This window comes from Pipistrellus hanaki (assembly GCF_964339955.1).
Source record: "Pipistrellus hanaki genome assembly, chromosome: 2".
NCBI lineage: Eukaryota > Metazoa > Chordata > Mammalia > Chiroptera > Vespertilionidae > Pipistrellus > Pipistrellus hanaki.
In genome coordinates, this window is record NC_140504.1 from 159,029,841 (window position 1) to 159,043,719 (window position 13,879).

General features: G+C 40.2%; 1 protein-coding gene and 1 long non-coding RNA gene across 6 annotated transcripts in view; one reads left to right on the forward strand and one right to left on the reverse strand.

Moving 5' to 3' along the window:
• The window catches only part of PATJ (PATJ crumbs cell polarity complex component), a 762,329-nt gene that overhangs the window by 516,489 nt on the left and 231,961 nt on the right, over positions 1-13,879 (reverse strand). For all 5 annotated transcript variants that reach the window (XR_014794340.1, XM_084876078.1, XM_084876077.1 and 2 more), the window contains 2 exons: positions 9,654-9,768; positions 5,921-6,054 (listed from right to left, as the gene is read on the reverse strand). Coding sequence is in view for 4 of the 5 variants with exons in the window: in XM_084876078.1 (XP_084732204.1) it covers positions 5,921-6,054; positions 9,654-9,768 (249 nt within the window). In the remaining variant the exon portion in view is untranslated. The remainder of the gene's footprint in view (positions 1-5,920; positions 6,055-9,653; positions 9,769-13,879) is intronic.
• LOC311618492 overlaps positions 1-13,879 on the forward strand; it is a 700,613-nt gene that overhangs the window by 12,406 nt on the left and 674,328 nt on the right. The window lies entirely within an intron of this gene.

Sequence of the window (13,879 nt, forward strand, 5' to 3'; positions counted from 1 at the left end):
ACATCTTCTGAGCTGCAAGATTTCATTCAAATTACCATTCCAAGACCAAAGAGAGGGAGGGAGGGGAAGACAGGGTGAAAGGATGGGTGGAAGGAAATAAAAAATGTGAATTGATATACTATCTCTTTTATGCAACATGTCGAACTGGTTTCCTGGCTGTGTCTCCCCCTCAAACTCACAAGTTGAAATCCCATGTGACAGATGGTATTAGGAGGAAGGGGATTAGGTCAAAGCCCTCATGAGTGGGATCTGTGCCTTAGAAAAGAGGCCCCGCAGAGCTCCCTTGATCCTTTCACCAGGAGAGGATATGAGAAGCCTGTAACCCAGAGACCCTCAATCAACCATGCTGGCACCCTGATCTTGGACTTCTGCCTCCAGATCTGTGAGAAATAAATTTCTGTTGTTTATAAGCCACCCAGCCTGTGGTATTTTGTTATAACAGCCCAAATGGACTAAGACACTGGCTTACGAGACACGTATAAAAACTAGGCTACATTAATTAAATCTATAAAGTGCGTACTAAGCTCTACTTTTTTCTACTTTCCAGAGGCAGTCCCCGCTTTAATAGTCCCTATTATGATTTTTCATTGGTTGATTCCCTATATTACACCAGAAACATTAAAGCAGTAGAATCAACTTGAATGAATGTGTGAGCTCTTTGAAGACAGGGTTTTTCACTCAATTTTGTGTTCTTAGCACTGAGCAAAGGGCAGCCTTTGAGCAAACATATGCAACCTATCACAGAGGAGCCATGTTCACCAAAAGCAGACCTGGGAGCACATCAGAAGATTGAAACAGCAGAGGCGGGGTTTGTCGTGCAGGATTGGGTCCAGGTGTGCTCATAAACCCTCCTGGAGGCTCACCCTCATCATCATCTTGGTATTTTAAAAGGTCTATTTAGATGACCTTCTGCAAATACGTTGGGATGCTAAATGAGATCTCCCTCTGTGATCTCGGAAACCATCTGTCTCGGCTCCTGAGACACTATTTATAGCTGATAGAACTGATGTGGTGTCAAGATCAAGTCCCAGAGGCTTAATTCCACTCAAGACAGCAAAAATATCTGTTGGACAAACAACAAAGAGGGAATAGAAACCCTAATTGGGAAGGTCAGAGCAGATGCTTGAGAAGGGTCACGGGCACGCAAAACGTGCTCTTTCCCGGCACCGGAGCTGAAGCGTGGGTGTGCCACATAATCAAACGCGCAAGGGCAAGGGCAAAGGCACTTTTGAGAGTGAGTGTCTACACTGTCCACAGTTTCCTTTTCTATGGTCTCATCTTGCTCTGCTAACTTCCTGCTTGCTGGATGTCCTCCCAGGATCTGACTGGATCATGTGACCTGGAGTGTTAATGAAGCTGCCTGTTCCATGCTAAAATTTGGAGTGGGAAAAAGAAAGATCTTCCTTGTGATAAACAATGAATGGTTTTATTTGTTAGTGCACCTTCCACCCTGTGCTGTTCAGCCTCACCAAAATGACTTACAGTGAGTCTAACTTACAGATTTGATGAGTTATCTGAGGTTAGGAAGTGAAAGCTGTGTCCCATTTCTTATTTTTAAGTGGTGCTTATCCTCCCAAGGACAATGGGATTTACAGTCTCAAAGGGCAGGGCTATCATGTATATTATGGACCTCAAGATGCTCTGAAGGAAATTTTTGGCGGCCTCAGGGTGGCAAGAGAAGCGGAGCATAGCGTTTAACAAACAGCCTCACACCCAGGATGCAGGAGGGAAGGGCTGCAGCAGAAGCCCGCAGCCTGGCAGCCAGTAGCACAAACGTATGCAATATTAAAGACGCACAGACAGCGTGGGCACATCTTATTTAGGTTTTCTAACCAGCCCACACCAGGCAAAGTAGTTTTAATAACAAAAAAAGCAAAAAATATATACAATGAGTGGCCAGATTATTATGACCACCTGATATTTGTAGGCAAATTAGCCGTACACTGCATCGTATGGGATGTGGAAGCCAAAGGCCTGTTCGAACACCTTTGCTGTCTGCAGTTACCAAGATAAAACGTCTCCAATTTGTACAGGAACACAAGGTTTGGACAGTTGAGCATTGGAAAAATGTTATGTGGACTGATGAATCACGTTTCCAGTTGCATCATGCAGATGGCAGAATGAGAATTTCACGGAAACAGCATGAAAGCATACACCCCACATGCATGAGTACAACCCTTCAAGCTGGTGGGGGCAGTGTTATGGTTTGGGGCATGTTTTCCTAACATAATTTGGACCCTTTAATTGGTTGGAACAACATCTGAATAGCACAACATACCTAAGTATCATTGCTGATCAAATTCATCCTATCATGTTGATGGCGTATCCCAGTGGAGATGGCTTCTTCCAACAAGACAATGCACCATGCTATGGTGCTTGTATTGTGCAGGAGTGGTTTCAAGTACATGAGGGAGACTTTACCTTGCTTAGGTAGCCCCCACAATCACCAGATCTCAATCCCATTGAGCATTTGTGGGACAAAGTTAAAAGAGCCATCAGGCGGCTGGTTCCACAACCATCCAATCTCACAGAACTGGACAGTGCTATTCATCAGGCATGGTGTCCATTTCCTTGCATCACCTTTCAACATCTCGTGGAGTCAATGCCAAGAAGAATCGCCACAGTATTGAAGGCAAAAGGTGGCCCAACAAAGTACTGATGAGGTGGTCATAACAATCTGGCCACTCAGTGTACATCAGTTAACAAACTATTCAGCTAGGCCAGACATGCTGACTCAAGTCTTCCAATTTCCGACGGGAAACCTAGTTCTGCCTTATTTTAAGCAGTATAAAGAGACTTATATTTGCAATAAATAAAAAGGTTTGCTTATGAGAGAATACACTATACTATTTTCTACATTTGATTCTTTCAAATGTAGCTTTATTGATACAAATGTAATGATTAAACATTCAGAAACATCTCTTTAGGAAAAGGAGAAAACAGGCTCTGGAAGAAGATACATCCAGTGTTCAGGATCAACCAGTGTTTCTGAATACCACCCCAATGGCCTTGGTAATACATACACATACTTTTCTACTGTTTATAAAGTCTCTGATCCTCACCACAACCCAGTGAGTGGGGATTATTAAGCGTGGAAACTGAGGCTTGGAGAAGGTACACGTCAAGTGAAATTGCTTACTATGTGCTAGGCACCTGGCTAAGCACCATATACTGGTCATTTCATTGATCCTCCTAGCCACTCTGTAAGAGATTACAGATTCCCCATTAATAGATCATGGATCAGAAAATGAACTCTGAGAGAATAAGGAACCTGTCCCAGCTGATAAATGGTAGAGAGGAAATATGACTGAGAACTCATAGAGAAAGGAACAGACAACCATCAGCTCGGAGATCAGCAGAGGAGAGGCCATAGAAGCTGAAGAAGCTGGGCAAGACATCCTATAGAAGGTAAAGAATCTTAGTGAGGGTAGTGGGGAGGGAAGAGGACAGAAACAGAGCAATTTGAAGGGAGGGGAGCAGGTCTGAAAGGCTGGATTACATAGGCAGGTTTGGGGAATGGGGTCTGCTCTGGTGCTATGTTGATGGTGTGTTACTTCCTGTCCATATTAGGAGCTAGCTAGAGGGTTGGCCAGCTCAAAGATCAGATCCCATATAATTAGGAGGCCTTATTAAAAAATACAATGAAAAAATATAGCCTAGATCAGGGGTCTTCAAACTACGGCCTGCGGGCCACATGAAGCCCCCAGGGGAGTCTGATCCTGCTCGCCAGGTTTTTTGGGCAGTGAGCGCAGCCAAGGTGTTACAGTAGGAATTAGTAGTTCATATAGTCCGGCCCTCCAGCTCTCTGAGGGACCGTGATCTGGCTCCCACTTTAAAAAGTTTGAGGACCCCTGGCCTAGATCAAGTCACTTAAAGGAAAACTTAAGTGCCAAAACCCCTTTCCTTAATAACAGTGAATAGAGAACATTCCAAACCAAACAATGAGAAATGTAGAAAAGTTCGGCAGCCTTAAGAAGGTAAAGACCCATGAAAGGGCTGGGAGCTAAAACTGGCTGTTGAGCTAGTTTAATTAGCTGTTTCTACTTCCATCCATACTGATAGAAAAGCATCGCAATATATACAGGAAGCCACATGCAGCAGTTCCTACCTGCAGAGGCAAACGAAGATCACTCAGGAAATAAGTTATCCTCAACTCTGGAAGAAAGCTTTTAGCAAACTTCCATCAAATGGGAGAAGATGAAATCCTATATAATAAAAGCCTAATATGCAAATACCTGAAGGGCAGAATGGCCAGTCATTATGATGTGCACTGACCACCAGGGGGCAGTCAACACAGGAGCTGCCCCCAGCCTGCAGGCCCCAGGCCAGCCAAGGCAGGTGCCATTCCCCCCCCACCCCCATCACCCCACAGATTGGCCCTGATCACCAACCAGGTTTAGGGACCCTACCTGTGCACGGATTTTGTGCACTGGGACTCTAGTCTTTTAACAAACACTGGCCTTTAAGCACATCAGGTGCTTCACTAGTAGGATGGAACAGAACATCGGGATTCTCTAGGTCAGGCCTGATAGCAGTAGAGAGAAGGGCCATGTCCAGGAAACATGGGCAAAGCATTAAGACCCAGGCTTCTGTAGCATATATTGTGTTTGGCTTGTCTAGTGCTTTAGGGGGCTAATAGCTGTTACAGAAAAACAGAATAGGACCTTCTCACCCTTTGATAGTACTAATGCAGAAACATTTTATTCCTGCCAAAAAAGGGAAAAAAATCATGTGATTAACCATATGATAGCTATTTTATCTGTAAATCTGGCTTATGCGAATTTATTCCTTACTAAATAAAATAGGTAACAGAAATATCAAACTATTCATTTAAAAAACATATACATTAATAAGAGTAATTGTCTTTAAGGAGAGGCACTAGTTGGAGCTGGGGGTGGAGTAGAGGGCAAGCCTAGGGCAAAAGTTCAGGAGGGATATTTATTTTTCACTTCATATCCTTTTGTTCCTTATTCAATTCCTTATTCAATTCCTTATTCAATTCCTTATTCAAATATACATGCATTGATTAATCACATTTTGAGGAAATAAAAACCCATGACGTTATACATTTTAATGGCACTATTGATTAGTGACAATCAAAAGGTAACTAAATAATCAAAGACCTATCATCCAAGCAAAAATTAACATTCCAGACCAGTTAAAAAAAATTATGAGTAGATAAGACCATGGTGAGAATAAAGCAAAGCTAAATTGCTGGGCTAGAATTGATGCATACTTTTATCTAGCATTCCATTAAATAATAATGATAATAATAGCAATAGTTCATACCTATATTTACACTTTGTATATCCAGGCACTATCCTAAAAATTGTTATAATAGTCCTAAATGCTGCTACAATGTAGTTGATCTAATAAGCATTTATAAAAATACTAGAGGCCCAATGCATGAAAATTCATGCAAGAATGGATCTTTCTTGCTCTGGCTATGGGCACTGCCTTCGCTCCAGCCTGGAGCTGCCTTTTCCCCTTCCCACACTGCCCAGAGGCCCAGAGCAGCTGGGGTGGTGTGCAATGCCTGCGTTATCGCCATGGCAATGTTGCAAGCATCCTGCCCTGCCCCTGGCTGCTCAGTGTCTGTGTATGCAAATTAACCCAACACCTTTGTTAGGTTAATTTACATACTCACTCCTGATTGGCTGGTGGGTGTCATGAAGGTACAGTCAATTAGCATGTTATTATTTTATTAGGTAGATTCAGCATCCTAGATGAAAAAAATCCTGACTTATTAAACACTGAGAAACATTTCAAAGCTGTCCAGAATATGGATACATATCCTTTTACAATTATATATTTTTCTGATACCATAAAAAACAAACTCTTCCATAAAGCAACACATGGCCACGATAAGGCTCAAGAGTAGCTCTGTAACAGTGGCTACATTTCACATGTAGAAACTTACCAAGGGTGTGTCTCTTCCTCCCACAATGCTGAGGCCAAGCCCTGAATGCCCCTTGGATATTTCAATAATCATCTCCTGGCCGGGGACAATGGGACACGTGGCAGGATCCACTGACAGGGGAGCCTGGAAACCACCTGGAGAAGGAGTGAACACGGAGTAACTGTGAAACCGCTCACACACTTGTAGAGGACATGCTTTGCATGTGCTTACCATTTCACTCTTTTTCTGCCAAGCACCAAGGGGAGAAGGCTGGGTCATTCCTGCCCATTCACCCAGAGAGGAAACACGACATTCCTATGACACTTTTGAGATGAAAGCAATAACTAACCCCCTTCCCAAATCATCCATGTTAGCTTGAAAATTTTCAATCTTAAAATACACCATAAACTATGATGTAACTGAAAAAAAAAAAGCAAACCCAATTACCTAAAAATGACCCCAAATATATACATAGTAAAAAAAAAAAAAGTGTTATGTAAACACAACTCAAGAATTAATTGCTGACTCCATAAATGAAAAACTTGCTAAAAGTATGTGTTATTGCTTTTTTATAAAGATTTACTTTTTGGAACCATTGTTTTAGACTTTTTTCCCCTAAAAACTAGGAGAGAAAAATTTATTGGCTAAGAAAAGATTTTTTAATATATGTTTTTATTGATTTTAGAGAGGAAGAGAGAGGGAGAGAGAGAGACATCAATAATGAGAGAGAATCATTGATTGGCTGCCTCCTGGATTGAGCCTGCAACCCAGGCATGTGCCCTGACCAGGAATTGAATTATGATCTCCTGGTTCATAGGTCAATGCTTAACCACTGAGCAACACTAGCCAGGCAGAAAAGATTTTTAATACCCATTTATCTAGCATAAATTCCACATATCAGCATTTTCCAGATGACTAAAGCTAACCCAATGAAAAATCAAAACAGCCAAAATGTTTTTATTGATTTTTTACAGAGAGGAAGCGAGAGAGATAGAGAGCTAGAAACATCGATGAGAGAGAAACATCAAACAGCTGCCTCCTGCACACCCCCTATTGGGGATGTGCCCGCAACCAATGTACATGCCCTTGGAATCAAACCTGGGACCTTTCAGTCTAGCACTCTATCCACTGAGCCAAACCGGTTTCAGCTTCAAGAGAGTCTTATACAAATAATAATCAGAGATGTCTCTCTCTTTTTTTATAACTAAGTTTGGTCATCATGAGTATTGATTCTTCCATGTGATGTAATTTATTATAGTAAGGGGCTAATAATAGAGGGTCCCATCTGCTGGTCACCTGCAGCTAATGCACTGGGGCCACGCTGAGATCCACAAAACTCAGTAAACTATGTGGAAACAAGGGCGTACAGACTACCTACATATAGTCTGAGGACCAAGAATGACTTACACTTTTAGAAAGTTGAAAAAAAAAAAAAAAGAGTATTTCAAGATACCTGAAATTATACAAAATTCAAATTTCAACACCCACAAATAAAGCTGCATTGGAACATAGCCCTGCTCCTTCATTGACATCTAGTGTGCGGCTGCTGTCACACCACAATGGCACAGTGGAGTAGCTGCAACAGAGACCAGATGGCCTGCAAGCCTTCAGGATTTACTACCTGGCTCTTTACAGAAGAAGCTGGCTAATCCCTGGTATAAAACAAAAGGGAACAGGCGCTAGGGAAGACTGTGCGGGTTCTGCTCTGACTAAGCAATAATCATGTTCTTTGTGACAAAAGGGCACACGTTTGAATTTGAGCTCCCAAGAGGGAAACCAGTAGGTGGGTGCAACTGACACTCACTCCTCATCAGAGAAATGCTGTCACCACCACCTAATAGGCTGTTAGAGGAATGAGATGTGTGTGAGGCACCCTGCTCAGGGTCTGGCAGATTGTAGCATTCATATATCTGCTGTTCCTGACCACATGGATTATATTAATCTAATGGTCTCTTGGTGAAGAGTGAGAAATTTAGGGACACAACCTCAGTAACAATAATAATAATAATATAAAAAAGCTATATTCGAAGTAGAATGTTATAAACCTGATTTGTCACTTGATGTTTTTGCAGCATGTGTATTTCATACTTCATATCTCCATAACTAACAATAAAAAGAATGTACATCCATTTCATGGGTGCTTTAAAAAGTTTATGCTCCTTTGTAAATGACTAGTTTAGTCTCTTGAGTGAGAAGAGAGTGAACACACAGAGATGCTGGCGATGGCACTTCCTTCCCTCCTCCACTTTTGCCTGACACCAGCCAGTCCTGACTCAGTCTCGGTATTTATTTCTCTCATAGGATCCAGCCCAGAGCCTCATGCATATCAAGTCCCCAGTAAAGGCTGGATAAGTAGGTGACTGACTGAATACATTTCTACAGATTAAATTGTAGGATGATTAATGTCTGCTATTGAGGCATAAATATGTGATATATTTATGATCAAAACTCAATTGGTCTCCATTGCAGTCAGCAAACTTTTCCAGTAAAAGGCCAGGTAGTAAATATTTTGGGTTTTATAGGGCATATGGTCTCCGTTGCAACCACTCAACTTTATCCTTAGAGTGTGAAAACAGCCTGAGACAACATGTAAACAAATGAGTGTTCAATAAAACTTTATTTATAGACACTGAAATGTGAATTTCACATCACTGTCATTAAATATTCTTTTGATTTTTTCAACTCTTAAAAAATATAAAAACCATTTGTAGCTTGCAGACCATATGAAAACAGAGGGCGAGCCAAATTTGACCCGGGGTCATTTGCTGACCACATTCTTCAGGTATTTTAGTAAAAATCCAGTTCTTTAGAATAGTATCTGCATATTAAATTTTTTATGAGCTAATATTTATAAAAATATGTAAGGATAAATACCATAAGGTGTTAGTCGTGCTAAGTTCATGTAGATTTATGCTTTGCCATTGGTGACATGGTGTTGTAAATAGTCCTCCTTTTCCCCGCCTTTTACTGACTTACATTGCATAAAAGCAAAATAGAAATACTCATTATTCATTTTGAAGTTCTATTTTCAACCACCAGTCATCATAATTCAAGCCAGGAATTCAAAGAGAGAGAGAGAGAGTGAACACCAATTTTTCTAAGCACTGAAAATTATCAGTCTTCAAATAGCTTACATCAACATATGCAAAGTTAACAATTTGGCCAATATGATTTTTAAAAGACATTACTCATGAAGTATAATAAACACAATCTTTTGGAGAGATGGGAGAATAATTTGTAAGCTTCAGATTCAAACAGCATTTACTGAGTACTTTAATATTCAATATGCAATAGGCAATCTCAGTGGTAGAGATGAGGAGAATGGTATAGGAAGTAAAGTGACTTGGCCAAGCTCAAAGCTAAGGAAGTGGAGGGGGGGTGCAAAACCCCGCTTCCTGACTCCTAGTCTAGTGCTCTTTTCAGGACATCAGCAGCCCTTTTTTGTTTTGTTTTGTTCGTTAATCCTCACCTGAGGATATTTTTTTCCATTGATTTTTAGAGAGAATGGGAGGGAGAGAAAGAGACAGAGAGAGAAACATTGATGTGAAATAAATACATCATTTGATTTGTTGCTTGGCTGCCTCGAACACTTGTCCAAACCACTGGCAATCAAGCCTACAATCTAGATAGTGCCTTTGATTGGAATCAAACCTGACACCCTTCAATGGCGAGTGCAATGGGCAAATGGCTAGCACAATCCCTCCCTTTTTAAAAGTGTGAGTCAATTCCATTCTGCTCAGAGAGAAAACCTTACCACAGCCCGTGAAGCCTGCATCTGTTGAATGGTATGATGGAGTTGGTGCTAAAGGTATCTCTTGTGAACTGAAGGAGACTTTTGTTGAATATTTTTGCTGTTTCTGGCTGACAGCCTACAAAAGGAAGAAAAATTTGACAAATGTCAAAGAGGAGAGACTTTAAAATTGGTGTATTGTTACCTAAACAATAGTACATTCCAATAACGTCTTTTAAGAATTTAGAGTAGGAGAAGGGGCAAAAGGAAGTTAGGATGATTTCTATCCCATTCCCCATGCTTCCCTACTGAACTTTATGTCTAAAATGCTTTGATGAGTAATGGATCAAAGAAGGGGAGAAGGATAAAAGTGGAAGATACTCTATCATTGTGATCTGTAGATGAATATGGGGCTGGGAAGCAAAACCGAAATTTTAATAATTTCTCTTTATTCTGATGAAATCAATGTGAAGTCCGTAAATATGTGCTGTGCCCAATGACAAAGAATGTATGCTGCAGATGTTCTGAGCATACAGCACCACCCGTGTCTTCTGGACACATTCACAATAGTCAGTGATGCACCAAGTAGGTTAGCTGAGCAACATGGGAGGAAGGAAGGGACTACAAACATCTACTGAAGGCCTACTAAATGCCAGGTACACCAAATACATTTAGGTCACCTCGAAGAACTGTGCTTTATTTGCCTTTGGTCCCCAGTGCTTCCAAATAGTAGGGCCTCCATACATGTTTGAGGAATGAATGAAAAGTAAGCAGATAAATGCATATAGAAGAGCAAAACTGAAGTCATAGAAACTCAGAGTAGAATATGAATGAGTAATTCCATGAAAGAACATGTGAGCTTTAGAAAATTAACCTGTGATTCTGGATTATTATTGATGATACTACCAATGAATATTAGTATCGGGGAACTAAGAAAAACCAAAAGGACTCCATGCTTGCTTAACAGGCAGTTAAGAAATATAGGTAGTGACCTGACCTGCCTTCTGGATCTGTAGTTAGCCAGGGAACCCATCCCCAGCTGGAAGATCCTGGTGGAGGCAGTGAAGCACCAGGCTGTCCCTGGAGTCTAGAAATAGGATCAAGGTAACTGCTCCAGAATGGTAACTCCTCAAGATTTGTCAGTAGAAGGCAGTACCTCAGTACAAGCTTGAGGAGTGTGCAACAATACCACCCTGTATATCTGTATTGTGCTTTCCAGTTTTCAAAAAACACTTTTACATCCATGAATTCATTTAATCAGAACAACCTTGAATGTTAGATATTATTCTCCTTTCCAGAGAAAGAAAAATAAGACACAAATGTCAAGTAACATTTTAAAATCACACAGCTAATTAGAGGAAGAGATAGGACTTGAAGTCGGTAGTGAAGAACGTTATAAGTTTATCAAACAGCTGCTAGGCAAAAACTGAACAGATGTTCATATTTCTCCTGTAGTTTTTCTATCACCATCATTTAATAATAGCTGCATACTTATAAAAGACTTATTCAAATGCAGATTTTCAATACTTTTAAAAAGAGGGACTTGGCGGCATGGCTCAGTGGTTGAGCATAAACTTATGAACCAGTAGATCACGGTTCAATTCCTGATCAGGGCACATGACCGAGTTGCAGGCTCAATCCCCAGTGTGGGGCATTCAGGAGACAGCTGATCAATGATCCTCACTCATCGTTGATGTTTCTATCTCTCTCTCCCTCTTCCTTTTTCTATGAAATCAATAAATACATATTAAAAAAATAAAGGGAAGGAAGTGGAAGAATGACAAATAAGGGTTTACTATAAGAACACTGAGCAATAGAAGCAACTAAATGTTTGATTACTCTAAAAACCACCTTTCCCAGACTCCTTGACATTAGATGTGTCCACAGAGGAAGTCCTGGTCCATGGGATGTAAACAGACATGAACTACATAATTTTCATATTATTCTCTTAAGGAGAAACATCATACTTTCCCCTTCTCCCTAGCTGGAAAGTGGATAGAATGGTACTACCTGGAGTGGTCACCTTAGACCCATTATTGGATGCCATGTTTTAACGATTCCAATAGTCAATAAGAATGGTATAATAATCATATGAGAGGTGCTGGATGCCTGTCACCATGGGGACACCTTATCACTTGAAAGTGATCATCTCCTGACTTATGTAAAAGAGGAACTTCTTGCTGTGAAGGAGCCTAAATCTTAACTCATATGGTATTTATATTTAACTTCCGATTTATATCATCTCATGAAAGAACATCGATAACAAAGGTGAATGTAAGGTGCAGAGTTCTTTTATGAAAAAAATCATGTGAGTTTTAAAACAGGAAAGCACAAGAGACAGCACGCACTACAGCATGACTTTTATAAATAGCAAGGAATGTATGTTCCTCACCTTTCTATCCCCATTCCATGTAACATCCCCTTTCATTGTGCATAACAGGTTTCCAATACATACTGGTAGAATTGAATTCAACGAAGAAAAAACAAAAAACAAAAAACCCCACAGGAAACAGTCCATAGAAAGCAAGGAAAACATCCAAACAAGTATATTTAGAAGCAGACCTCTTGTTGGTAGGTGTGGCGATGGATGAACCATATGCTCCTGGGACTCACCTACTGACACAAAACCAAACTGCCAAGGATGAAAGGTCCAAAAGATTGGAGTTGCTGTTGAATGTTACTATATTCAAATACGAGAGCAGGAATGGACTTAAACGCTATCCAACCTATCTAAATCAGTACTTCATAATGGGAACTGCTAGGGAGCTTTTAAAATTTATGAATACTGGAATCCCCAAGTGATTTGGTGCCCAGGGGTGTGGAGCCCAAGCAGAGTTTTTTTCTTTCTTTCTTTCTTTCCTTTTTTTTTTTTAAGTTGAGAGACTTATTTCTTAAAGTTAAACCATAGATTTTTAACCCAGAATAAATGGGTTTCTAAGAAGGAATTCTGGAAACTATAAAACCAATGGTAATTGTATCAAAATTATACTTATCGGTATTTTTCTGGGGAAAGGGTCTACACTTCATCAGGACTTCATAATAGAGAAAAAATTTATAACCTGAAAGAATATCTGAATTGCTACGTTTGTTGGTGGCCACAGGCAAGTCACTTAATCTCCTTACCCCCAACTTCCTCATCTGTAAATTGGTGGCGATACTGGCATACTTTGCCAGGTTCTTTTGAAGATTAAAGAGAAAACTACATAAATAAGTCTAACACTGTGCCAGGAACTTAGGAATTCAGTTAATAATAGCTATGAATTTCTTTTATATCCTTTGATAATATATTAATAAACTATCAGCCAGCTTCTGATGGAAAACCTTCAGGGATGGAAAATTCCACTTCCACAAGGAAGCTCATTCCGGCTTGGCACAGCTCGGCCGTTTGGGAAGTTCTTTGTAATGAGCTGATGGGCTCGCTGCAGATGTTGCCCACTGATCTCTGGGCTGGTTCTCTTCTGCAGCCACAGAAAAGGCTTGTAATCACTTCCCCAAAGGATAATGCCTTAAAAGTGCTCGTTTTTCAGCAAGAAGAAGAAAGGCCAGCTGTAAAATTGGAGAGATGTTTGATCTGTGCCTTGAGCTAGGTGGCAGTAAATAAAGTCTTAACACATAAACAGTATTTGCAAATACATAAAGTAAAAAAAATGTGATTCTATACTTTAAAAAAATAATTGCTTACAGGTTTTCAGTTGAACTGAGTTTGGTTATTTGTAAGATTCCCCCCACCCCCCACCCCCCATATAGCTATTTGTTTTTATTTAGGTTTTTAGCATATGATTTTGGAGGATTTTTCAAAGGCATTTTTTTTTGGGCAAGATTTGAAATATCGCATATTTTCTGTAAGCTCCAGTAATCCAAAGTTTCTTAAACATAAAAATAATTAATATAGCAATAATGTAAATTTTAGTAGCACAAAAGTATAAACTAGCACACAGACATGAGAATCGGGACTTAAACAAGAAAATACTCAATAGCAACAAAGGACACACATTTGACAGAAGTTTATAGTTTTTAAGAGAAAGTGAAACTCAAACTACAAGGAATACTAAAGGTTATAAAATGAAAAGTTCTCTCATTTCACATTTTTATTTATGACATCATGTAAGACACGGTGTAAGTGTGTTTTGGGGCATGCCTCACTTTTAAACACCTCCTTGGTGTGTAGGTCCCGGGAGATGCACAGGGGATATTTCCACACACCTTGTACAGAATCGGTGACACAGTTGTGGGTTGATTTCTAGGTTGTA